Source organism: Mobula hypostoma, chromosome 18 (genome assembly GCF_963921235.1).
Source record: "Mobula hypostoma chromosome 18, sMobHyp1.1, whole genome shotgun sequence".
In the NCBI taxonomy this organism is placed as follows: domain Eukaryota; kingdom Metazoa; phylum Chordata; class Chondrichthyes; order Myliobatiformes; family Myliobatidae; genus Mobula; species Mobula hypostoma.
Window position 1 is genome coordinate 52,378,411 of NC_086114.1, and position 26,461 is coordinate 52,404,871.

Consider the following 26,461-nt stretch of genomic DNA (forward strand, 5'->3'; position numbering starts at 1 on the left):
TGTATTATGTTATCCATTTGGGCAGACGGATGCTGATTCAAAAGCAGTGATTTACGATAATTCTGTTTATTTAAATTTCAAACCCGTGCCAAGATGCCACAAGAAGATATGACAGTAACTGAAAAAGATTACCCTACTGGACCAAATTAACAGCCATCCACCTAACACCACTTATAATCGGCTGGCAGGGATAACTGGAGTGCCGAGATCTACAACTGCAGGCTTGACACACCAGCAACCATCATCAGCTTGAGCTAGCGACCACACAGGATGGCAGGAAATTTACTGTTGGATTGCAACTCTGCTTCATGCAGGAAGGCATTGGAAGCAGAGCATTATCTGCACTAAGTGTCTGCACTGATTTTGTTCATTTACAGTCAATCAAAAGAAAACAGCAGCATACACTGGATGAATTCCTCTGTCGATAATTATTAAGAACTGGTACCTAGTACTATAGTACTATTGGTAGTGTTCTAATTTGTTCTGTATTTGATTTAAATACATGATTTGTTACTCAGTTAAACAGTAGTTTGCCTTTTTTTAATATACCTTTTTAACTATTTCCATGAAACTTTGGCTAATTAGGACCTGCTTATTTGGGCCAAAATGATGTGTCCCAATTAACCAGAAACTACAGTATCTGTTGCAATGCATCTTTGGTGCTGCAGATGGCTTACCAGTTCTACTCTCAAAATTGAAATTCCATCAACTTGATAATCAGAAGTGTTTGCAATGGAAGCAAATTATAATTAATATGCAAATTAATATAATTATAAGTGGAAGAATGCATGCATAAAGTCACACATGGACTGAACCAGATTGAACTTCTGGAAAAGAAGCCTTCTATGGTGTTTGTCTGTGCTGGACGAATTATAACCTGGACTTACCCTTTGGAATTAGTTGCAATCTGCACACCTGTAATCTTCAGTCCCACTCCTGTGTAGATAAGCAAACAGGTGGAAAAGTTCAATGAGAAAATAATAATAGTTTAATGCTATCAAAATGACTTGGGTCTCACTCGAGGCACGATGGGCCCTTGGACAGGACTGCTGCCTAGTGATGAGGCCTCACTCCAGATCTCCAGTGCTCCCTATGTGGAATTAACAGTCTCCCTGTGAATATATTTTCCATCCTTCAGGTGCTCCAGTTTCCTGCCACCCCAAAAGACCTGCAGTTTTGTACATTAATTGGAGAATAGAACGTGATTGGTGTATGCCTAATGTCAATGGGGATTTGATGGATGGCAGGGTCTCAATGGGCCAAAGGGCACGTTACCAGAACATGCAACTCCTTGGCTTTGAGCAGAAGGAATACCCAGCCCAGGGAAGCCCAGTCCCCAACTCTGCGCTTCCCATTCACCATTTTACCTTCACAGTGATGAATCTTTACAAACTTTGGAGTTGAGCAACCTGTGAAGAATTCTGTCCCTTAAGGTGCCTCACTTCCAGGGCACAAACATTTAGGAATTAGTCAGGGTGTCACAGAGTAACACACCACAGGACCAGGACCACTAGACACTCAAGTACACTCATCCCACTCCAGCCCGTTTTATTCTCTCCTCCATTCCATCCTTTGCCTATATACAGTGGCAGTTTAGTGATCCTTTGCCCAACCAAGTGCAGAACTTCACTTAGCTCAATGTTACTGCTTTTCCTCGAGTACAAAGAGGGGTGTGCTTTACTAAGTAGATTTTCTAGCTGGTGGGATGACTTGGACTACTGAGGAACGGGCTAGCAAATGATGTTAAATCTAACAGGGATTTACACAGCCAGAATCTCACCAGGAACTGCATGGGCAGAGGAACCATTTCACCAGCTTCTCCTAACCACTGCAAGAGCTTCCGACTGCCAGTGACCTCAGACATGGTAATACAGCTACTTTATCACAAGGGTGCTCAGTTGCAGGAAAAGTCTCCAAGAAGGATCAAGCACACAAGAACGTACGCAGCACAATGTAAGAGAGCTCAGAAATACGTTGATACCCTGCATCCACAAAACTGAGGCACACCCACAGCCTTGCACCTACGCAGCAAGGTAACCTTCCACAGCTACTTTTATCTCCTGGTAACAGTCACACGGCCCTTTATTTTATTTGGTGATTTATCATCATCTTCATTAAAAAGGGAAGGTTGCTAGTGAACCTCGGGTAGCAGTAATGTACAGTTCAGGCTGCATGATTGATTGCTGTGTGCTTTCAGTGCAGCCTGTTGCTATCTTAATATACAGATATACAAGGCCATAAGACATTGGAGCAGATATTGGCCCATTGAGTCTGCTCCACCATTTGATCATGGCTGATATATTATTCCCTCTCAACCCCATTCTCCTACATTCGCCCCATAACCTTTGACACCCTAATTAAGAACCTATCAACCCCTCATTAAATATACCCAATCACTTGGCCTCCACAGCCATCTATAGTAATGAATTCTATAGATCCAATACCCTCTCCCACTACTGGAAACATTTCTGTCACATCCATTTTATTCAACCCTATCCATATACCGTAGATGCATTAACAATGGGGCTTGACTCATGTTGGCAAATGGTACAAATTCCCAGCCGTGGGTATCTCCCTTTCTGGCTCTGCTTCACGGCCAATATTCTACCTTTATAAAGTAACTACAGAGGGGCAAAAATGGAGTATAACACCCTCTGAGGAATTCCATCTCTGGAAGTACCTTCTTCGTTACAGAGCTAGTCTTTCTCAAGTCTACAGAGGTACTTCATGCAAAATCCCTTCGGTCCTACAAGGTGTAACTGTTATCCTACCTTGCAAGTCAGTCACTAGCAAGTTGCTGTTTGTCCATTGGTAAACCCAGTGTTGAAAGGTGAGGCACTTCTGTTCAATTTCAGAGGCAGACTCATCTACCACATTCTTACTCTTGTCTTCCATAGAATACTTCATGAATTGCCCAGCCAAGTCCCTCTCAATGGTTGCATAAGGTATGTTGTTGGCAGGCCGATAGAGCAAGTGCAATGGAATTACCCTAGGAACACAAATCCAGGTGAGGCATAAAGAACCATCTTCTGAAAAGATCAGACTATAGTAATGAGAGGATTAGATATGAGGCAAAACACTTACTCTGGCACTGAACCAAAGCCATCGACTGCCCGAGTTTCAGCTGCAAATATTTTACTGTATTCTCTTGCTGTATTTTGAAGTTTACATTCCTGTAAATTAAAAAAAAAAGTTGCTTATAAATTCAGATGTTATCATAATCTCGTACATTGACAGCCCCAGGAATATTACCATTATTATTGGAATGACAACCAGAACTACTGGCATTACTCTCACCCAAACATCCTCAATCAGTAACACTCGTTCTTCTTCAGCAATCACTTAAGATCAAGGGTGAATGGCTTTCTCTGTCGTTCTCAGGTGGCTGAAGTGATAGATATGGGAACTGCAAACTCTTCTGTGGATGGGGCAGGAGGTGGTGGGTGAGAGGTTACCAGGTGGATGGGCCACTTGTGAGGAACATTCCTTCCTCAACTTGTGCAGAGCCTCTACATACTCCCAGTGGATGGCCCCCGAGTCCCTAACACAAAACCAAAGCTTTTCCTCTTCTCCACTGGTCAGAGGTTCCCTGGAGTCAGTGAAGGTACTGTAATTCATCAAGGAAACTTTGATTATATCCTTCAGTCTTTTCCTCTGTCTGCCAGGTAATCTTTTCCCACAACAGATCTCAGATAGAGGTTCTGGTTCAGGAGTTTGGTATCAAAATCTAACAGCATACTTTCACCAGGACAGCTCAGATACTGTGAGGAAGGTCACAAGATCCTACAATAACCTCCAAGGAGGAAGGCAAGACCTACAGTAATTGAGTTACTTTTCACTCTGCATTATTTTGATTCACTAGGGCAAGGTGTACTCCTCAGGAAGTCACTGACGGAAGCAGTGATCCCCTCGAATAGTAACTACCAGTCTGAGACTACCATATCCTCCTGACATTTAAATATTATTAATTTATTTATATTAGCCACTTCATTCACTCAAATGAGATTTCTACTTAGTGAGTGCAAATGTCACATGGAAAAGATGGTGCTGGGGAGTAGAACATGAAGGAGCTAATTAACTTGGGTTAGTAATTGCTATGAACATAGGACATTAGGAGCAAGGTTAGGGCACCAAATCCTTCCGAGTCTAACCAGCTTTTCACTATAACCATTTCCTCTTCAGTACCAATTTTCTGTAGCTCTCAATCCCCTGCTGTTTCAAAAGCGCAATCTTATGGGAGAACATGACCAACGACCTAGCCTCCACAGCCAGGCAGGGTAGAGAATTTCAGCATTTCACCATCCTGAGAAGAGGAATAGCTGGCCTTGCCAACCATCTCCCCAACCAGTCAATGAAGAATTTCCTGAATACTGCCCCACGAAACTCACAAATGCCACCAGATGAAGGCTTGGATAGAATGGATGTAGAGAAGATATTTCCATAAGTAGGAGAATCTAGGCACATCCTCAGAATAAAGAGATATCCTTTTAAAACAGCGATGAGGAGGAATTTATTCAGCCAGAGATGGTGAAGCTGAGGAATTTGCTGCTACAGAGGGCCATGCAGGCCAAGTCACTGAGTGTACTTAAGGCAGAGATTGATATATTCTTGACTGGTGAGTGTGGGTTAAGGGTTATGGTGGGAGAATTGAGTTGAAAAGAAATCAGCCACAATTGAATGGCAGGGCAGACTTAGTGGGTTTCTGCTTCTATATATTATTGTCCTGCAACTTCCTGACCCCTCAGTTTCCAGAAAGCCAATACCAACCCATCAAGGTTGATGAGGAAGTAAAGAAAACCATCCATAGACATTGCAACAGAATCATTTCTGATATAACTAACAAACTCGATCAAAGTGCATGACTTACTTGCATAGTGAGATTGTGGTTGCTTTCAATAAGGCCACTCTCATGCTTGGTCCCATAAGAAATGTAGTTTCGCACTTTGACAATACAAGTAGCACCAGATTCGAATATCGGCTCTAATCCATAGATAACCTTCACCCGGCTCGCTTTACGCCGAAATCCGTTACCAACGTAAAGGTCCTTTGTCATAATTCTGCCAAAAAGTTTGTTGCCCCAGAAACCTGTGTCAGTTAAACCTTTGGTGATTGGCATGGGGGTCATCTCAATTTCCTCACCCACTGAAACACAGACCCAAGGCAACGCACGCACATTAGATTATAAGCAACAGTGAGGAGGAGATAAAGAAACTCAGTGAGGTAAATCGAAGCATGAACCTTACCTTCAATCTCTTCTCTTGAAATAAATCCACTCAACGCTGCAGCAACGATAAGAGATTTTAATATGCATACAAAAACAAAACAAACAACAGCAGCATATCTTACCAGGATAGTTTTGAGCATGGACATAAAGTCCTAGAACAATTTAAACTCGCTCAGAGGAAATCAAGATCTAATCAAGTTATTTTTTTTCATTAATTCTGCACTATTTTGATACAATAGGTTAAGGTGCAGTCCTCAGGAAGTCACTGATGGGAGCAAAGGTCTTCACTATTCACAGCAGCACTCTGAGGAAGAGGTGTCATTATCAAACACTCAGTGGCCACTTTATTAGGTTCACCTATACACTTGGCCGTTAATGCAAATATCTAACAGCCAATTATGTGGCAGCAGCTCAATGCATGAAAGCATGCAGATATGGTCAAGCGGTTCAGTTAAGCATACAAGGTTGAAAAGGTCAAATGGAGGCTTCACTAATATTTTGGGGAGTTGATAGTTTTCATTTTAAAACTTTTGAGTTATTGGAGTGACTTTTATTCACAGTAACACACACAAAATGCTGGAGGAACTCAGCAGGCCAGGCAACATTTGTGGAAAAGAGTAAACAGTTGACATTTCTGGCTGAGACCCTTCAACGGGACAGTACTCTTCTCCATAGATGCTGCCTGGCCTGCTGAGCTCCTCCAGCATTTTGTGTGTGTTACTTGGATTTCCAGCATCTGTTGATTTTCTCTTGTTTGTGATTTAATTCACAGTTTTTCATGAGTTACAATCCATAGTGCCTTTTGGGATAATCTAGTTTTCATTTAATAAAGAACTAGTAGGGGTTTTATTGCCCAACTCTCTGCACCACACTCCAGTCCAGTTGGTGGCAGTAATGCACCTTCCAAGTTGGGCTGCCAAACACCATTAAAAGTCAGAAGAAGAAGAAATTCATTTGTTGTTCAGACTAAACATCAGAAAGAGGGAGAAATGTGATCTACGTGACTGACCATGGAATGATTGTTGGTGCCAGATGGGATGGTGTAATTATCTCAGAAACTGCTGATCTCCTGGGATTTTTACACAGAACAGTCTCTAGAGAGTTTGCAGAGAATGGTGCGAAAAGCAAAACATCCAGTGAGCAGCAGTTCTGAGGGCCTGATGGAAGAGGGGAGAAGAGAGAATGACTGGAGTGGGAGGGGCCTCTGATTCTGTTGGCTGTTTTACCGAGGCAGTGAGAAGTACAGGCAGAGTCCACGAAGGGAAGGCCGGTTTCTGCGATGTGCTGAGCCTAGTCCGCAACTCTCTTGCAGTCTCAGCCATACCAAGCCATGATGCAGCAGGAAAGGTTGTTTTCCAAGATGCACCCAAAAAAATCAGTGAGGGTCAAAGGGAATGTGCCCAGTTTCATTAACCTTCTGAGGAAATAAAGGCCAGTGATCTTCATTAGTGTCATCAGTCTATCAGACTTTTGGTTCACCAATAATGGTGCTGTACCCTAATAACAGATTTTTATAAAATCGCTGTAATGTCCAAGACAGAGAAGATGATAAACATACTATCACAGGTCAAAAGAATCTTTTATCCGCCCCTTTGTGCCTTAATCCGCTCTCTGAAAGAACACAGCAATTCTTATTACATTTAGGTTCCTAACTATGACAAACCCATCCGCAGTCCCTCCAAAAAACCATTGGAAGCTTTACAAATCAATCTAACATCTCCACTTACTTTCATTGCTCAAGAGGAAATCGGTAGCATCCGAACCATATTCGTTTTCCATGACACACCTGTAAACACCACAGTCCTTCACTGAAGCCTCAGCAATTGCCAATGACACCTGACTCTCATCACCAGCGCTGGAAAAAATCCACCAAGAAAGGAAAATAAATATTAGCCAAATCCAAGCAGTTCCAAGCATTACCACCAGTGGAACTAGGCTTTTTCACCGCACCTTGCAAGAGTCCACTGCCAAACACGAGACATTGCCCCAAAATCTTTAAAGAGTTGCCTACAGTATTTCCCAGATGAAACTACAATAAGGAACCAATCCACTTGAAATAAATAAATCTATCACTGGGTCCCAGTGCACAGGAGCAAAGCTGGTGATGGCTACCTTCGCTTTAGCTTGTTCAAGTGAAGTCCATCTTTGTCCCATCTGATGGTGGAGTCACTCAGCACATTAAAGAACTGGCACCAAAGCTTCAGGTTCCCAGAAGCATCTGAAAATTGCTCAGCTCTGATCTTTCGAATCACCTGTGGAGCTAAAGATGGTAAAATAAGAGAGTTGGTCACGGTGGTACAGAGAAGCACCAGTAAATGGTGGTCACTGATACAGTCAGCAGCTCAAGCAGAATATGCTGTAAGTTACTTTTCAAGGATGGATATACTGTGCTGTACACTGGGAGTGAGAAAGAGAGAAAGCCATGATTTACAAGAAGTCCCTCTTTCTGACTGGATTGTCAAACCTTTCTTAGGTCACCACAGTGTACTTCTTTCACATAGTCCAGCTGGCTTCTTTAAAATTAAACCATAGCTTTAACATCAAGTTACTTTACAATTCATTAACAATGATTATTACAGAAATGGAATATGTCTTAAGGGACACAAGAATTAGTGGCTCAATTATTCACCTTAACTTATCTATGTGCAAAAATAATACATTATCATCTTCATCCAAGTTACTGTGCCCTCTGTGTGGGCTTTTATTCACTAAACATGACAATGATAGTTTACTTCCCTAGTACTGTGACCTATCTAATCCCCATAACATATAACTATATTAGATGCTACCTGACCAGTTGAGTATTTTCATCATTTTTGTTTCGATTTCAGCAACCTCAGTTTTAATTTTTTTTAATTTTCACTATTAATATCTTATTTTTCTAGAAACAGCTACCCACCATTCTGAATATTCTGTTTACTTCCACTTTTTTTATTGTATCTTCAACATAACAAAACATCTCAAGCAATTCTTTGGAGTGTCAAAGTGCAAGACAGAGTCATATGCATTCAGTAGCCACTTTATCAGGCAACTTCTACACCTAACAAAGTGGTCACTGAGTGTATGGTCGTGGAGTTCTGCTGCTGTAAACTCATCCACTTCAAGGTTCAATGTCTTGTGCATTCAGAAATGTCCTTCTGCACACGGCTGTTGTAAAGTGTGCTTATTTGAGTTACTGTTACCTTCCTGTCAGCTTGAACCAGTCTGGCCATTCTCCTCTGACCTGTCTCACTAACAAGACATTTTCACCCACAGAACTGCCACTCGCTGGGTGTTCTTTTGCTTATCGCATCATTCTCCGTAAACTCTACACACTGTTGCACATGAAAATCCCAGGATATCAGCAGTTTCTGAGGTACGCAAACTAATCTGTCTGACACCAACGACCATTTGGCAGTCAAAGTAATTAAATCACATTTCTTCCCCATTCTGATGGGTCGTTCTGAAAGTGCAACTGAACCAATGCATACTTTCCTACATTGTATTGCTGCCGCATGATGGGCTGATTAGACATTTGTGATAACGAGTAGGAGTACCAGCGTTTGATAATGACACTTCCTCCTCAGAGTGCTGCTGTGAAGAATGAGCACCTCTGCTCCCATCAGGAACTTCCTGAGGAAGACAATGGCCAAAAGCTTGATAAGTAACATCTTTGAAAGAGAATGGAGATGGTTATGAGTGACGTCCACACATTGTCACCCATCTGATTGGAGCTATTCCTACAAATATATTACAGGGAGTTAAGCCGGATATAATTTACTCAGTAGGTGATGCAGGAACCAACATTATCTAGATTCTGAGAGCCCTATCGGAGGTGTTATGAAGTGGGGACTCTGAACATGTTAGGTTAAGAGTCATTGAGAACGTCAGCACAGAAACAGGCCCTGCAGCACACAGAGTCCATGCGGACTGTCAACCATTCTTTACACTAACCCTACATCAGTCCTGCTTTTAATCTCCCCCTCATTTTCAGTAACTCCCCCCCATCTCCCAGATTCTACCCCTTACCTCCATACTAGGAGAAATTTACAGCAGCCAATTAACCCTCCAACCTGCACGTCTTTAGGATATGGGGGGAAAGGGGAGCACCCAAGGGAACCACACATGGTCGATGGAAGGGAGAACAAAAGTGGCACACAAGGTCGGGACTGAACCACGTCTCTGGCCCTGTGAAGCAGCAGCTCTGATAACTGCACCACTGTTCTTTCTGAAATGAATACTGCGAGCCGACGTGGGTCAGGGAGCTACATAGCCAATAAACATCATTCTACCTCAAAAGAGTGATGAGTTATTACTTGGGCACCAATATGGTTGGTGGATAACGAGTGGGCAGACGGTTGAACGTTGCCCCCAATACAAAAGGTTTCATTTTGTACTTCCCAGAAAAGCAGGAACATATTTCAAAGGGCAGGGATAAAATATCACTCCTTTACAGAATTAATGAAAGATCTACCTAGGTTCTATACCTCAACCCCAAACTTCACAGGGAATGTAGTTAAACGGATGTACAGTATGTATTATTTACAGAAATAAAAGCACATTGGATAAGCAGCTTTAGCCAATTCATTGGTCCACACAACCTTTTGAGTCTTTGAGTCATAGAGCACTACAGCACAGAAGCAGGCTCTTCCGCCCATCGAGTCTATGCTGAACCATTAATCTACCTAGTCCTATCAATGTGCACACGCACCACAGCCCTTCATAATCCTCCCATCCATGTACCTATCCAGATTTTCTCTTAATGTTGAAATCGAGCTCTTGCACTGGCTGCTTGTTCCACACTCTCACCACCCTCTAAGTGAAGAAGCTCCCCTTCATGTTCCCCTTAAACATTTCACCTTTCACCCCAAACCCATGAGCTCTAGTTCTAGTCACACCCAACCTCAACGGAAAAAGCCTGTTTGCACTTATCCTATCTACACCCCTCATAATTTTGTATACCGCTCTCAAATCTCCCACCATTTTATTTTTATTTACTTATTTAGAGTAGGTCCTTCCAGCCCTTCAAGTCGCACCACCTAGCAACATCCAACCACCTCAATTTAACCCCAATGTAATCACGGGACAATGACCAATTAACCTACCCGTAATGTGTTTGAACAGTGGGAGCAAACCATAGGATCGGGGGAAAATCCATGCACTCCACAGGGAGGACATACAGAGACTCCTTACAGAGGACGCCAGAGTTGAACTCTGAACTCTGGTTCCCGAAGCTGTCATAGCGCCGTATGAACCACAATGCTGCCATGGTGCCCATTTTCCTGTGCTCCAAGGAATAAATTCCTAACCTATTCAACTTTTCCTTATCCTCAGATCCTCAAGTCCTGGCAACATCCTTGTAAATTTTCTCTGCACTCTTTCAATCTTATTGATACCTTTCCTGTAGGTGGGCGACCACAACTGAACATAATACTCAAAACTAGGCCTCACTAACATCTTATACAACTTCAACAGAACATCCCAATTCCTGTACTCAGTACTTTGATTTATGAAGGCTCGCTTTCCTAACTTATCTACCTATGACACCGCTTTTAAGGAATTATGGGTCTGTATTCTAGGATCAATCTATTCTACCACATTCCTCAGTGCCCTACTGCTTACAATGTAAGCTCTACTCTGGTTTGTCTTCCTAAAGTGCAACACTTCACACTTGTCTACATTAAATTCCATCTGCTATTTTTCAGCTCATTTTTCCAGGCTGATCCAGATCCAGTTGCAATCTTTGATAACTTTCCTCACTGTCCATTATAGCCCCAATCTCAGTGTCATCCACAAATCTGCTGATCCACATTACTACATTATCACCCATATAGGTGACAAACGCATTTTAAAATACCCATCTAAAATCCAACAATTTGAACAGAAAAATCCGTTAATTTCCTGTGATTAGTGTGGTCAAACATCACTGTGAGGCACAGTAAGTATTTTCCCGTCTCCCAGCCTTCAAGTGACCCCAAATGATGCAAAAGGTCCAGACGATATTTTTAAATTGAGTCGAAGGATTGTACAGCACAAAATTGAGTCTTGTACATACCAACTGTGATTCCTACCTCCACTAGTCCTATTAGCCTGCAGTTTGCCAATATCCCTTTAAACCTTTCCAAGTACTTGTTCAAATACTTGTTGAACATTGTAACTATACCTGTTGCCACCATCTCCTCTGGCAACTTGTTCCAAATACCCACCATTCTCTGTATGTAAACTGTAACCTCTCAGATCTCATTTAAGCTTCTCCCTTCTCACTTTAGTTCTAGATCTCTTGTTTCAATAGGTTTCAATAGGTACATTTAATGTCAGAGAAATGTATACAATATACATCCCGAAATTCTTTTTCTTTTCAAACATCCACGAAAACAGAGGAGTGCCCCAAAGAAGTGAGTGACAGTTAATGTTAGAACCACAAGTCCTTCCCAGCTCCCCCCTCCCACACATAAGCAGCAACAAGCGACAACACCCCCACCAGCAAAAAAGCATCTGTGCCCTCCACCGAGCACTCAAGCCTGCAGCAAAGCATCAATAAAGACACAGACTTGCAGTACCCCAAAGACTACTCATTCACCCAATAATTCGACATACCACAGGCTTTCTCTCTCTCTCCCCCAATAAGAGAAAAAGGGATGTCCCCATTTCACAGTGAGAGGGGAGACAAAATAACTCACCAATTTATGTCTGTTGCGTCGCTTTTTCCAAGCTCTGTGCCCAAAGAACTCGAGTCTCTGAGCACATAGCCAGCAGCCAGCTTGCTGCTTTCGATCTTCCAAGTATTCCGACACATCGGATGGCAACACCAACCTCCAGAGCCACGAAAATCTTGTGTCATGAGAAAGAATAGTCTGACTCTCTAACCTGCCTAACCACTCACAATTTTATAAATTCCTATTAGACCATCCTCTCTGCCTCCTATATTGCAGTGAAAATAAATCCAGTTTATCTAATAATCTTCTTATAACTGCATTCCAGACAACATCTTGGTGAATCTCCTCTGCACACTTTTCTAACACATCCTTCATGTCGTGTGATGACTAGAATTATTCACAGTATCTCACGTGTAGTCAAACCAATATTTTATACAACTACAAGATGATGTCCTAACTCTGACATTCAATACTTCACTTTATGAAGACAAACATACCAAATGACTTCTTTACTACCTTATAACCTGTGTCACCATTTTCAGGGAGCTATGGACTTCCACCCCAAGGTCTCTCCGTACATCAGTACTTCCAAGGTCTCTGCCACTTACTCCACACGTCCTACCAAAATTTTACTTCCAAAGTATACGACCTCACACTTGTCTGGATTAAATTCCACCTGTTACATTTCTGCCCAATTTTCCAGCTGACATATGACCTGTTAATCAGACCACATATATTCTCATCCAAGTCATTTCTATATCATGGAGCTAATCAATGAGGCACACCACTTCTTACAGACTTTGGCAGAAAAACCCCAATCTGTCACTAATTTCTGCCTCTTATCCCAAAGCCACTTTTGGATCTGATTAGCCAGCGTTCCTCAAATCCCTCGTTCCTTAACCTTCTGGACCAGTTTACCATGTTGTACCCTATCAACAGCCTTACGAAAGCCCATGTAAACTACACCTACCGTAGCCTTCACCAGTTTTCTTAGTTATGTGATCAAAAATAATCAGATTTGTGAAATATGATCTCCACCGTATAAAACCATATGGACTCCCCCTAATCAGTCTCTGTCTTTCCAAGTAACATAAATCCTGTCCGTTGGAAATTTCTCTATCAATTTCCCTACCACTAAGGTAAGGCTTGCTAGCCTATAGTTTCTTGTCTTATTTCTAATGTTCTATTTGAACAAGGCAGCAAAAGCAGCCACCCCCACCCCCCAGTCTTCTGGTATCTCCACCAAGGCTAACAAAGATGCAAAAATGTCCATCAGAGCCCCAGCAATCTCAGCTCTTGTTTCCCTTAGCAACTTGGGCTGCCACGGGAATGGATCTTTGCAGCCCAGGCTAAATTTCCGGTAAAAGTTAGCTTGACCTCTTACCTTTCAAGAAGTTCTTTGTTGATTTGGTATCCTCTGTTTTCCCTCCACTTTTAGCAGAGTCCATGGCTGTCTCTGCTTTCTCTCCAGGGTCTTCGTAAAGCTTTGGTACTTCCAGTGTTGACATCTTCCGTGTTGTCGTTGGGGAATACCTCTCCAGCGGCGTGGTTTGCGGCACTGCTGGAGCCTGCAATAGCACCACACTCCTTTTGGGAGTTAATGGGAATCGACTCTGTTCCTCCTCCTCCGAGTGGCTGATGCTCCCCTCAGCATGGACCTTCCGCCCTGCTGCTTCTTCTTTCTTTGGGTGCGTTGGCAAGCCCAGCACTTCTGAAGCGAGTCCTTCCAGTTCGTCCACTTGTTTGGACCTGGGCAGGAAGATCTTGCGGCGGGCTCCTGAGGCGAGCTCCTCTGGAGTGGCAGACGGGATGACAGGCAGCGCATCGCTGAGCTTCGCCTTGGCGCCCGAGCCTTGCACGATTTGTGCTGTGGGTGTGTCTTTCTTCACTGCCTTGTTATCCTCTATTCTCTCCTGCACTCTGCTCTTCGCTGTTACACTGTCCACCACAATGGACGGCACTTGGCTTGGTTCTGCCACCGGCACAACTGGCGTTATCTTTGCTGTCTGTAGAGCACTGCCAGGGGTTACATCTTCAGAACTTGGTGCTACAGTTTCCAGAGTGGGAACCGTTCCATTGCTGGGGGCAGATGACACTTCCAACAGCTTATTTCCATCTCCTACAATTTTCTCTACCCTGCTGCTTTCTTCTGCAGTGTCTACAACACACTCGTGCGCAGTAACATCAGTTTTACTTTTTTCCAAAGTACCATGCTCTTCCTCTGGACTTGCAGGACTCTTAACTTCCAAGGTGACTGGAAGGGAAGATGAAGATACCACCCCCAAGCTTGGATACTTTAATGCCTCAGCTTTACTTGGCTTGGTAGACTTTCCGGATGGTATCTCTGGGACAGCTGGTTGAAGAGTTAACTTTGAATCACCAGCGTCGACCACAGTGACAGTGCTATCGTCTTCACGGGCATGTGGGTGTACAACAGCAGAGACAGGGGCATCGACACTTAACTCTGACGCCGGTGTCACAATGATCACAGAGTCCATGTTAGGTTCTTCTGCGGTAGTCAATAATGACCTAATGTTGAGTTCAACAGGATCAACGACTGTCTCTCCTGATGATGCATCCAATGCACTGTCTCCACCAGTAAGCTGGAGGTCTTCAGTGCTGGCCGGAAGCACACTTGCTGAAACACAGGCAGCCTCTGTCTCCAACAGCAACTCCACACCAGTAGCTGGGGATTCAGAAACATCTGTACACTCTTTAATTGTGTCTTCGCTGCACAAGTGCAAGGCAGGGACAGGTGGAATATCAGTACTTGCCTCTGGTTTCCCAGTGCTGGTGGCAGATATTTCACCCAATAGAAAACCAGGTATTTTCAAATAAGATAGGAATTTTTCCACGAAGTTAGAGCCAAAACCATCTGGCGATACTTCTCTTTGCCCCTCCTCCTTAGGTTCTGCGTGCTTCACTTGATCGTCTTTCAACAATTTACCTTCAATCTCAGCAACCTCTTCCTCCTCAAACCCACAACTTGCATCATCAGAAACCTCTTCAACAACGGGAACTGCCAAGCCAGTGGATGTGCTTTCAGGCCGCGAACCTGCAGCAACTTGTTGACCCATTGCCTCCTTTGATTTTGGGGGCACTTGATCTACAAGTACCGGCCCCTCTGGACAGGTTGGGGGGACAACAATAATTTGGGAGTTATCAACAACAGGTGTAGCAGTGAGCTCCATTGCTTTAATATCAGTTGTGAGGTCCAAACTTTCCTGCTGGACAGTCTGTGTAGCAGCATCTATCCTCCGGACGGCTGGCTTTACCTCTTCATCACTCTGAGGTAGTGATATGTCTTCACTGTAACAGTCCCTTAGGTATGGCTCTGTCACCTTCAAGGTCAAGATCACTGGAGTAGGTTGCACGTCTGAGATGTCAGTTTGCTCAGGGCTGCTCGGGATATCCAATTTCTCCCACTCATCACTGAAGGCACCAACACTGGACTCACTGTCCACCCTCTCAGAGGCAGGCGAAGCATCGTGTTCTACCTGCTTCTCCAAGTCCAGCGCCTGAAAAACAAAACCAGAGGAGATGAACCTTTAAATCAGCATCAAAAACTATGCCACAGGATTTGTTAGGGAGTTCTGCTAGGGAAGAGTTGGTGAAGTTTTAACCAAGTTTTTTTTAATTAAGAGTGGTTCAAACCTAACAAGGTTTTCTCTTCTGACTGTGGTCGGTACATTACAGCATCTGCAAAGCAAAAGCAATGACATTGGGGTTGGGTTTACACTGAAGCAAAAGTGAAAAGGCTGAAAATTATAAATGTAAACTTGTGCATCCTCGAGTCAGTTAACTTCCAACAAATGATCCACCCGAGTGTCACTCACCTGCAGAATACAAAACTAACAGAATTTTAAGAAATTTAAGGAAGAAAGAAATCCTGCATTTCCTGCTTGTACCAAGCACAGTCCAAAACTCTTTACAGCTGATGAAGTAGTTCTTTAGTGCAGTCACAGCTGTAATACAGGCAACTAGAATATGTACAAGCAACTAGAAAACATGTTTTAATTATAGTGATTGATGGATTAACAAAGGCCAGGAGCTCGGGGATAGTCTTTCACAATTTGTGGATGTTTTAAGTCTACCTGAGGTGGGTCCATGTTAAGATGCTCAGGAAAAGACAATGGTGCTGAGGAAATAAGGTTCTACACTAATCTTTGTGCCCAGTCCTCTGGCGCAAAATGAAAGTCAACATATGCGTGTAATGTGCGTAATGAAAAACGGGAGAGGTGGGTTGAAAGAAGAGCGCTTACATTAGTTTTGGGATTGTGTGGTTGACTTAGAAGCCCGATGAAATGGCCTGCCAACTTCAGTGGTTCTTCCTTTACATTGAAAAAAAAGTGTTTAAAGCCCAGAGTCTAAGGCCTCAACTTTGGTAACTATAGACACCCTGCTCTCACTTTCACAAAGCCCATCCCTGACAAATCTCCTCCATTTCCTGACCTCTGTATCTTCACCTGAGGGAACCATTAGGGCCACTGACCCTTACAGGTTGACCAACCGCAGCTTCTCCCACTCCACTTCCATTGAAGACTTCTTTCCTTGCTCCCAGAGTTTTCTCTCACATCTCTGTTGCTTAGTTTTTCATTGTGCCACTGGGGCTGCAACACACCTTCCCTCTGGTTCCCCCCCCTCCACCACATCATTAACAGGGCTCCCTGCATGGTAATTTCATTTCCTCACACCCACTCTAACCTCCTCTTCTCCCAACTAAACCAAGGATTGGGTCTCCCATGTCCCCACCTTTCATACCCACCAGGAACTTTGACGTGTTTACCCAGTATTTTATTCCTTGTAATGGGAGCACAAAAATACTTGAAGCCTACAATAGGACCCTCCACTCCCAAGTGTTCGAATACATTTCCTACAAACATTTCTTGCATGTTCTAATAACACATCATAAGCCTAAAATACTAACTATCCACAGACCCTGCCTGACCAGCTGAGATTTTCCTAACAATGTTTTTTAATTACTTCCCTCTTCTAGGCTTACTGTTTTTTTTCCATTATGCAAACAGGTTATCCAAGAAACCTAACAAAATGTTCAAATTGCAGAAATACGTGGTGTCTGGCAAACAAATAAAACGAGATACCGGGATCTGAAAGCAAAACGGAAAATGCTGGAAGAACTCAGCAAGTCTGCCAGCATCTGTGGAAAGAGGGAACATTTAATGTTTCAGGTCATCAGAACCTGAAACCCAAGTTGAATTAAGTAGCAGAGGGGAATGGGGAGGGTGAAAGGGCAGAGCAAGGGGAATGCCTGTAATGAAATTAAATGACAGAGAGCTGTTGAAAGGGCAGTTGTCTGTCTAATGTGTTGCTAATATTATGAAGTCGAGGTGATATTGTATAGTCTGGCCCACTGAGACATGCTGAGCTGGCCAGTTCATACAAATGAAAGAAAATAAAGAGAGGGAATAGAAACGCAAATGCAAATGGCCAGTCCTGATAAAACAGGAACTCGTTGCCGAGTCCTGAAGTGTGCAACGTGTCCACGTGGAAGTTGGTCTAATGGTTCTCAAGCTTGTGTTAGAAACAAAGAAAACCTACAGCACAATACAGGCCCTTCAGCCCCCAAAGCTGTGCCCAACATGTCCTTACCTTAGAACTACCTAGGTTTGCTCATAGCCCTCTACTTGTGTTGTGTCGATACAGGAGGCCGCACGCAACATGGTCGCAGTGTGGTCAGTTAAAATGGCAGGCAACCTGAAGCTCGGGGTCACCCATGAACTGAACGCTGGCTCTCCACAAAGCAAGCACCCAATCTGTGCTTGGTTTCCCTAATGTCGGGGATTCCACATGGTGAATGGCAAATACGGTGACTAGATTGGAACAAGAGCACGCGAATTGTTGCTTTGGCTGGTAAAATTGTTGTGTCAGGATGGTCAGAGGGAAAAGGTGAAAGGATGGATGTTTCATCTCCTCTACTTGCATGGGACAGGTGGGTGGGACAGAAGAGCAGACCAGAGAGTCACAAAATGAGCATCCCTGCAAAACGCAGGAGCTAAACATGTGACTAGTGGTGGGATCACGTTGGATGGAGTATCTGTCTCAATGTATCATCCATCTGAACTATCACACAGTGCTGTTAGCTGATTACATTTCATAATGACATATTAATTTACACAATATTGAATCATAAGCCAAGTGTAAAAGAAAATGATCTACGGTAACAAACAAGTCACAACCTTGGGCACATAAAATTGAGGAAGAATTTCCTTTATCTTACACTGGCTGTTATTAGCTGTTAATCCTTTACACAACACTTTCTTCCTTCATGATGAATCCAGAAAGGTTAATCACATTTAACTTACCCCTGGAACAGGGGTCCCCAACCTTTTTTACACCGCAGACCGGTTTAATATTGACAATATTCTTGCGGACCGGCCGACCGCTGGGGGTGGGGGTGTTCAAGTAGGGTTTCCAACTTTCTCACTCCCAAATAAGGGACAAAAGTAGCAGTCAAATACGGGACACTTGTGTTTATCCCGAGAAAGACTACCATGACCATGAAGCCTTGCGCTGGCACCTGTGTGCGCATGCGTGTACATGCCGATTTTTTTTCTACAAATCAGTTTTGGCTTAATCTTCCCGATTCTGTTAAGTGGAACTACACTGTACATACATTATTTCTACTTTATATAGGCTGTGCATTTATCATATCAGTCCTGCTTTTACTTTATGTTAGCGTTATTTTAGGTTTCATGTGTTAATTGGTATAATTTGGTAGGCTATTTCAAGTTCAACAGTGTGTGACAGGGAAGAGGAAGGGTGCAGCTGACTCATATCGCCAAATCATATCATTTCCTCACGGCCCGGTAGCACATGCTACGTGGCTCAGTACCAGTCCGCGGCCCGGTGGTTGGGGACCACTGCCCTAGAAGGAAGGCATTTAGCCAACTATGTCAGACTCTCCAGTTAGTTACAATCTCCACTCTTTCCACAGAACTGGAAGGTTTTTAAGTATTTGCTCAGTGGTGAAGTATTTAGACTGCAAGAACACTCTACGTAACAAAATACGTTTCTTCATGGCTGTTTTGGCAATTCCTTTACATCTGCTTCCTCACCCCCCACCATGAGAAACGGTTCCTTCCAATTTAATCTATTAAAAAGAGAGTGAGAATAAGTTGCAAGGCCAAAGAGAAATTCGGAGAATGGGAATGATGGGAGTTGGTACAGACTCTTTGGGCTGAATTGTTCCTTACTGAGTTACAGTAAGTAAGGACAAGCTTTTTAAGTTTCTCCAGCTCCATAACATCCTGTCAGTGAAATAGTCTCATTTTATCACAGAAGTCTCTTATTTGTCATATTTCCTTATAACATAGATAAAACCATTAATCTCCTCATCTATATCATTTCCTAATGCAATCCAATCAATTTCCTTCATAACCCATAACCTAGTCTACCATGCTTATCAACTCTCCCCATTTACCCACCACCCATTTATTTACAGCAGCCAAATGATCTGCCAGCATCTCATGATGTGTGATGGAACTGGAGCATCCAAGAGGAATCCTCCGAGACACAGGGTAAACATACAAACTCCACACTGGCAGCATCGGAGGTCAGGAACAAACAAAGCTCAGCCCAGTTGTGTGGCAGTAGCTCCACCACCTGCTGTGTCTTCCTCATTTCTTGCACCATCCTGAAATCCCTTCCACTTTCACTCCAAGTCCATCATAACTTGGTTTAAAATTGTTGGATAGTGTAGATCACGATTGATATTAATCTGGCGGGTGGTTGCCATCTCAGACCTTCTCCCAAATTCCTTTCACTTAAAGATTAGGGAAAGCCCCACACTATCACACTGTCCGGGAATCACAAATATTGGTTCATTAAGCCTCCATTTGCAGATTCTAATTATGTACACGGCAAACTCCCACAAAACAGAGTGATGTAGCAACTTTAAATGATGGATAAAGGCTGGTAAGTTTTAAAGGAAGCTCCCTTGTTCTTTTTACAGCAGCAGTAGTATGGGATCATTTATATCCCAATATCATTATGTGCTGGGACGTATGACGTGGGCAATCATGGTCTTTGACCACGTTTGTTCTTGGCAAGTTTTTCTACAGAACTGGTTTGCCATTACCTTCTTCTGGGCAGTGTCTTTACAAGATGGGTGATCCCAGCCATCATTGGTACTCTTCAGAGATTGACTGCCCAGTGTCAGTGGTCACATAACCAGGACTTGTGATATGCACCAGTTGCTCACACGAGCATCCACCACTTGCTCCCATGGCTTCATGTGACACTGATCGGGGGGTGGGGGGGGGTGCCAAGCAGGAGCTAAACCCTGCCCAAGGGTGACCTGCAGGCTAGCAGAGGGAAGGTGCACCTTACACCTCCTTTGGTAGAGGCACATCTCCATCCCAGTAGTAGGGCAGATAAATCCTCCAACCGAGAACAATGGTGTTTGACAAGACAGACTGAGAGTTTGAAGTTCAAAGTTTGTAGTTGCTTGATCAGGGTGTTGGGATTACATCTTGCCAAGAATTATGTCAGTTCTAATGTAGAGATCAGGGGTTTTGTGCCTCTTTGTTTAAAAGCGGGTTTGTGTTGCTTTCTTAAAAATCAACATATATCTGAGTAGGTCTCCCTTGACTGTTTAAGATGGGCCCATAGCACACTTGTCCCCAGGATGAGGAATAGCTATATACTGTCATGTACACTCAGTGGCAACTTTACTAGATACACCTGTACACCTGCTCGTTAACACAAATATCTAATTAGCCAATCACGTGGGAGCAACTCAATGCATAAAATCATGCAGACGTGGTTTAGAGGTTCGGTTGTTGTTCAAACCAAACATCAAAACGGGGAAGAAATGTGATCTAAGTGACGACGACCATGGAATGATTGCTGGTGCCAGAAGGGGTGGTTTGAGTATCTCAGAAACTGCTGTTCACCTGGAATTTTCATGCACGACTGTCTCTAGAAGTTTACAGAGAATGGTGTGGGAAAACAAAAAAAAAAAATCCAGTGAGGGGCAGTCCTGTGGGCGAAAATGTCTTGTTAATGAGAGAGGTCAGAGGAGAATGCCCGCACTGGTTCAAACTGACAGGAGGCAACATATAACATCTCAATAGTCTGATAAATATACTAATACCACTCCATCAAAGTCACAAGCATGCTGGATTACTGGAGTTAAGTGAATCTTAGCACTCGAGCATTAGAAGCCCATTCACAATCCGTCAATGTGACCACTGCATCATTCAACCTGAAGACAATGCAAGGTACAAAATATAAACAGCTTTGTAACAGGCAACTATGCTCTGAGCAGCTTACAGTGCCCTTCCTTCCTTCCAGCAATAACCACTGATCTAATTTCATAAAATTACGAAGCATAAGATGAAATATTAATGCAAACTGGAAAAAAACTGCAGCTCAGATGTATACCTCATTTAAGTGCTAAAAGCCCATAAGTCAATACATTGTTGTTACAGCAAACCGATAAAATTCAGGTGTGTAAAATGGTTTGAAAATATTTCATAAAGACCAAGATGATCTCTTCCCATCCACTGCTCCATTTTTTGGGGGTCTTAACATGAGTCCTAACCTTGCATGCGTTAGATACGTCCTCCTCATTCCCTGCTCTTCCGAGCAACGGGATTGCAAGTTAACTTTTAAATTGGATACAATTCTTAGCACTTTTTTTTTTAAATCACCCAGTTGGCTCTCAAACTCTCAGCCGTGTTCAGAAAGATCTTTGCAGGAAATGGAAACCTAAATTTAAAAATGAACTTGTCTTTTACTGGTACATTTCATACCCTCAGTAAATTTGAGAGCACATTACTGCTATTGAAGTCATTTTCAAAGTACTGACACTGCTGTAGGGTAGAAAAGACAGTAAACAGTCTAACAAAGCAGACACTATTCCAGGCTTGATCACAGAAAGAGATTACAGGTTCAAACCCTCTAGCCCAGCACAGTGCTAAACCACAGAAATTGCCCCCTATCATCTTCCTTTGAGCAGGAGAACTGTTCTTTTTAAGTACAGAAACTCACTGTGTTATGTTAGGCCTTCAAGAACTGTGACCAAGACTTTCCGTAAATTGCAAACACTGTGAGCTACCACTGAAAAAAGTTGCATTTGTCGATTAATTCGGCGGGAGGAGAAGATGGCGCGACGCAGCTCGCAGCAGCCACTCCGGTGGTGATGTCTGTCATCTGTCAAGTAAGGTGCCGTGCACAATCCTGATTTGATGGAGACAGATATGGGAGCACGGAGGCACATCTGGTAAAACTTCTGAAATGCCTGCTTCGCTGCTGCTACTACTGTGTGATCCAGAATTTCCGGAGGGGAAGGCCCCGAGTCCTCGGCTTTGCTCATTGCTCGGCAGCCGGGGCGGGGTCAAAGCGCTCCGCAGAGGATGGTGCCTGGTGCTCGGTGTTCAAGGGCTGGTCAGAGGGTCAAAATTTTCGGACGGACTCAAGAGTCCGTTGCGGTCGGGTGCTTCCAATGGTGCTGCATCGGCAAGTTTGCGACACTTGGAGGTTCATGGCAGGGAGAGTTTCTCCCTTCTACCGTCTGCGTGAGATGATGGGGCTATCAGGACTTGAGACTTTTTTTTAACCGTGCCCATGGTCTGCCCTTTATCAAATTACGTTATTGCTTTGCACTGCTGTAACTATATGTTATAATTATGTGGTTTTTGTCAGTTTTAGTCTTGGTTTGTCCTGTGTTTCTTGTGATATCATTCTGGAGGAATGTTGTATCATTTTTTAATGCATCCATTTCTAAATGACAATAAACGAGGACTGATGTCCTCAAAATCTAATTAAAGACAGATTAGTACAGATCTTAATTAGTTTTTGATATTAGTTGGAATTAATTCTTTAGTATGGATCTGCAGTACAGATTCAAAACATACTGGGCAATGGAAACAGCTGGAAAACCAAATGCAGAGCTGAAGACTTTTGACTTGTATCAGGCAGACAGAGGAAACGATTCAACACTGTCTTCAACAAAGCCTCTTTGAAAAAATGCAGCAACCCCGCTGATTCCTGGGAGTAACCTTCTCAAAGTAGAGAAGGAATGTTCAGAATAGAGTTGAGAACTTTTGAGTCCATGCATGAGGACACAGAGGTCCTGTGTAAGCAACAGAAGGAATTTAGCACCTCACAATCTACCCAGCTGCCTGTCCTGTCAGCCATGGAAGAGTCTGTGGTTCCCCACTGGCCTTTTAGCCACCTCAAAACTAACCCAACTACAGTGGAATTAAGCCATCCTGAATCCTGTGGGCCAGTCTAAGGAGAAGTCAGCAGAAACAAGACACTGGGGTCCCACAAACAACAATGGAATGAAAATCCAATCATCACTTTTGGTGATGTTGGTTACTGGCAATAACATCAGGGAGAATTGCAATGTGTTTCTTTCAAATGGAATTGGGTCTTATATCCCCTGCCTGCCAGCACAAAAGACCTCAGTTTTACATTGCATCTGTACCTGAACAACGTGGCATTCCTTCAATACTACACTTGATTGCTGAAAAACATACACAAGATGGTGGAGGAACACAGCTGGTCAGGCAGCATCTATGGACGGGCATGAACAGTCAATATTTTGGCCCAGACCCTTCATCAGGACTTCAACAGGACCCCAGCCCTGGTGAACTATCTTGGCCCGAATTATCAACTGTATATTCTCCTCCTTAGATGCTGTCGTGCTTGCTGAGTTCCTCTGGCATTTTGTGTTTGTTACTAAAGATCGCCAGCATCTGCAGAAATTCTTGCAAAAGTCTTAGGCACGTGTATAGAGCTGGGTGTCTCAGGTTTTTGCACAGTACTGTATTTGTCAATGTGGAGCGGACAGCGGATTTGTAATCGGGTAAGAGCAAAGGATGTTGGGAAAGGCGAGAGTGGAGCGCTGTGGGAGGGGTGTGAGACAGGCGGCAGAGGAGTGCCGGGGGGTGGGGTGGTGGCATGGGTGCAGACGTGCACACATACCCAGCCCTGAGACACCAAGCAAGGTCATTTGATTCCAAACAACTGGTTTATTGATCAGCACAGAATGTCTCTCTGGTGCTTCCCACTTTCCCACTTTCTCCCCTCTCCCTTCCCCTTTCCCCAACCATGTCTCCCCTCTTCCTGCTCCCTTTCCCTCTCAGTCCACAATAGAGACTCATATCAAAATCACGTTTATCATCACTCATGTACATCATGAAATTTGTTTTTTGTGGCAGTTGTACAGTGCAATACATAAAATTACTACAGTACTGTGCAAGTGTCTTAGGCTCCCTAGCTATATATACCGTAGTGCCTAAGACTTTTGCACAGGACTATATGTCTGTACTTCACCGCTGGCTTTGATCCGCTCTTTCATTGGGAACTTGAGCCCAGAACCTTCTGACTCAGAGTTGAGTGTTGAAGTTGACACTCTAAGTAATCAGCTCTTGCATGTTTTATTGACCTTTACAGACTTGCCAGAATGAAGCAGTTTGCTCTGAATCCCTGGCATTATATCAACTAGATATTCAGATTTCACCTTAGTCTAGCATCTAATTCAGTACATCCAGTATTGCAGCTTTCCCTCAGCCCTGTATTATCCTGAGATATCTCAGCACTGAGAACGTTACATACTGACCCTGGCAGAACAAGCAGCACTCCACTCCATTTCCTTCTTTGCTGAGAAATAGTAAATCACTGTTTGCCTTTGCAGATTTAAATCCAGTTGTCAGTGTCAACTGAATGAAATTTTCTACTAGCAAACTGCCAATCTCAGTATGTTTATAATAAAATCACTGTGCATCCCCCCCCCACCAGCTGCTACAAATGGTCTGATACAAAGGGTACATTTCCTGAACGAGTGGGCTTCACTTAAATGGAAAGAATATTGGAAAATGGCTTGCTCAGTCACTAATCACTGTCCTGAAATGAACAAGTAATCATCACATTTGGAGTCCATCTGAAACCTTTCACTGCCTAAAGTCTCGAAACTCTCACTAACGGAGCCAAAATTTCTGGTGCCCTTATGCACTGGATCACTAAGAAACTCCCAGCACGTCCTCTTGGCCCTGGGGAAGAGCAGGATCAGGAATGTCTATGCACCTGATCTATCTCCACTAACTTAACATTTCCAAAAGTGCATTGGAAATCTCAATGATGCACCAAAAGAGTGCCAAGGAAATTAACAACCATCATCTTTCTCTCATGGACCAATGACCAAGCTGGAATCAGGGCAGGTAACTCCTTAAAGGCTAGGGGTAATAGTTAAAACATCCCACTTTGAGACTAGTCTTTCCACATATAAACTGGTTCAAGTACTAATGAGACAACGAGTCTGTCCGCAGAGAGAGAAGAGAGGGTGGAGGTGGAAAGGGGGAGAGAAGGGAGGAGAGAGAGAGAGAGACATTGGTGCTATCACAAAGATGTTCAAAACCAAAATTATCGATGATCAGAAGTAGGAACACACAAGGAATGGTTTTGAATTGACTCCTCAGGACGTGGTCAATGGAGAAATCAGCATTACTGACTAATCCAATACATGACAGGCAACTTCCTTGTGGGTAGAGTTAAGAAACCGCAAAGGTAAAAATATCCTTTTGGGAGTTATTACACATGCTTCCGAACAGTAGCCAGGATGTGGGATATAAATTACAACAGGAGGTAGAAAAGGCATGTAATAAGGGCAATGTTACAATAGTCATGGGAGATTTCAAATGCAGGTAGATTTAGAAAATCAGGTTGGTGCTGAATCCCAAGAGGGAATTTGTGTAATACTTACAATATAGCTTTTTAGAGCAGCTTGTGGTTGAGCCTGCAAGGGGAAAGGCAATTCTGCCTTTCTTCTGTTCCCACCCCCGCTCTCTTCTCTCTGTTGTGTAATGAACCAGATTTGATTAGGGAGCTTAAGATAAAGGAACACTGAGAAAGCAGTGATCATAATATGATAGACTTCACCCTGCAGATTGAGAGGGAAAGTAGAAAGTCAGATGCATCAGTTTTACAGCAGAGTAAAGGGAATTACAGAGGCATGAGAAAGGAACTGGCCAAAGTTGATTGGAAGGGAACACTAGCAGGGATCATGGGAAATCTGCACTGGCTGGAGTTTCTGGGGCCAATTCAAAAGATGTAGGATTGATACATCACAAAGATGAAGAGGTGCTGCCAGAGACAAGCAACAACAACTGCACACTGAGGATGTCACCTTAACTGGTGATGAAATGTCTGCAAGCTCGGCGAACACTGCCAGAAGCCCACTAGTCCCCTATCAGCCAACCAGAAAAGGCATGGGTCTGTACTGGGACCGTTCCTTTTCACGTTACACATCAGCAATTTGGAAGACAGAGTTAATAGAAACATAGAAAACCTACAACACAATGCAGGTCCTTCAGCCCACAATGCTGTGCTGAACATGTATTTACTTTAGAAATTACCTAGGGTTACCTATAGCCCTCTATTCTTCTGAGCTCCATGTACCTATCCAGAGTCTCTTAAAAGGCCCTAGCGTATCCACCTCCACCACCGTCGCCGGCAGCCCATTCCACACACTCACCACTCTCTCTGTGTAAAAAACTTAGCCCTGACATCTCCTCTGTACTTACTTCCAAGCACCTTAAAACGGTGCCTTCTCGCGTTAGTCATTTCAGACATG

General features: G+C 43.5%; 1 protein-coding gene across 4 annotated transcripts in view; it reads right to left on the bottom strand.

The window, feature by feature from the left end:
* The window catches only part of alpk3a (alpha-kinase 3a), a 94,358-nt gene that overhangs the window by 19,518 nt on the left and 48,379 nt on the right, over positions 1-26,461 (bottom strand). For all 4 annotated transcript variants that reach the window (XM_063070868.1, XM_063070870.1, XM_063070866.1 and 1 more), the window contains exons 6-13: positions 13,244-15,377; positions 7,337-7,484; positions 6,952-7,079; positions 5,244-5,279; positions 4,868-5,142; positions 3,085-3,173; positions 2,772-2,989; positions 888-936 (exon numbers count right to left, since the gene is read on the bottom strand). In XM_063070868.1, coding sequence (XP_062926938.1) covers positions 888-936; positions 2,772-2,989; positions 3,085-3,173; positions 4,868-5,142; positions 5,244-5,279; positions 6,952-7,079; positions 7,337-7,484; positions 13,244-15,377 — 3,077 coding nt within the window. The remainder of the gene's footprint in view (positions 1-887; positions 937-2,771; positions 2,990-3,084; positions 3,174-4,867; positions 5,143-5,243; positions 5,280-6,951; positions 7,080-7,336; positions 7,485-13,243; positions 15,378-26,461) is intronic.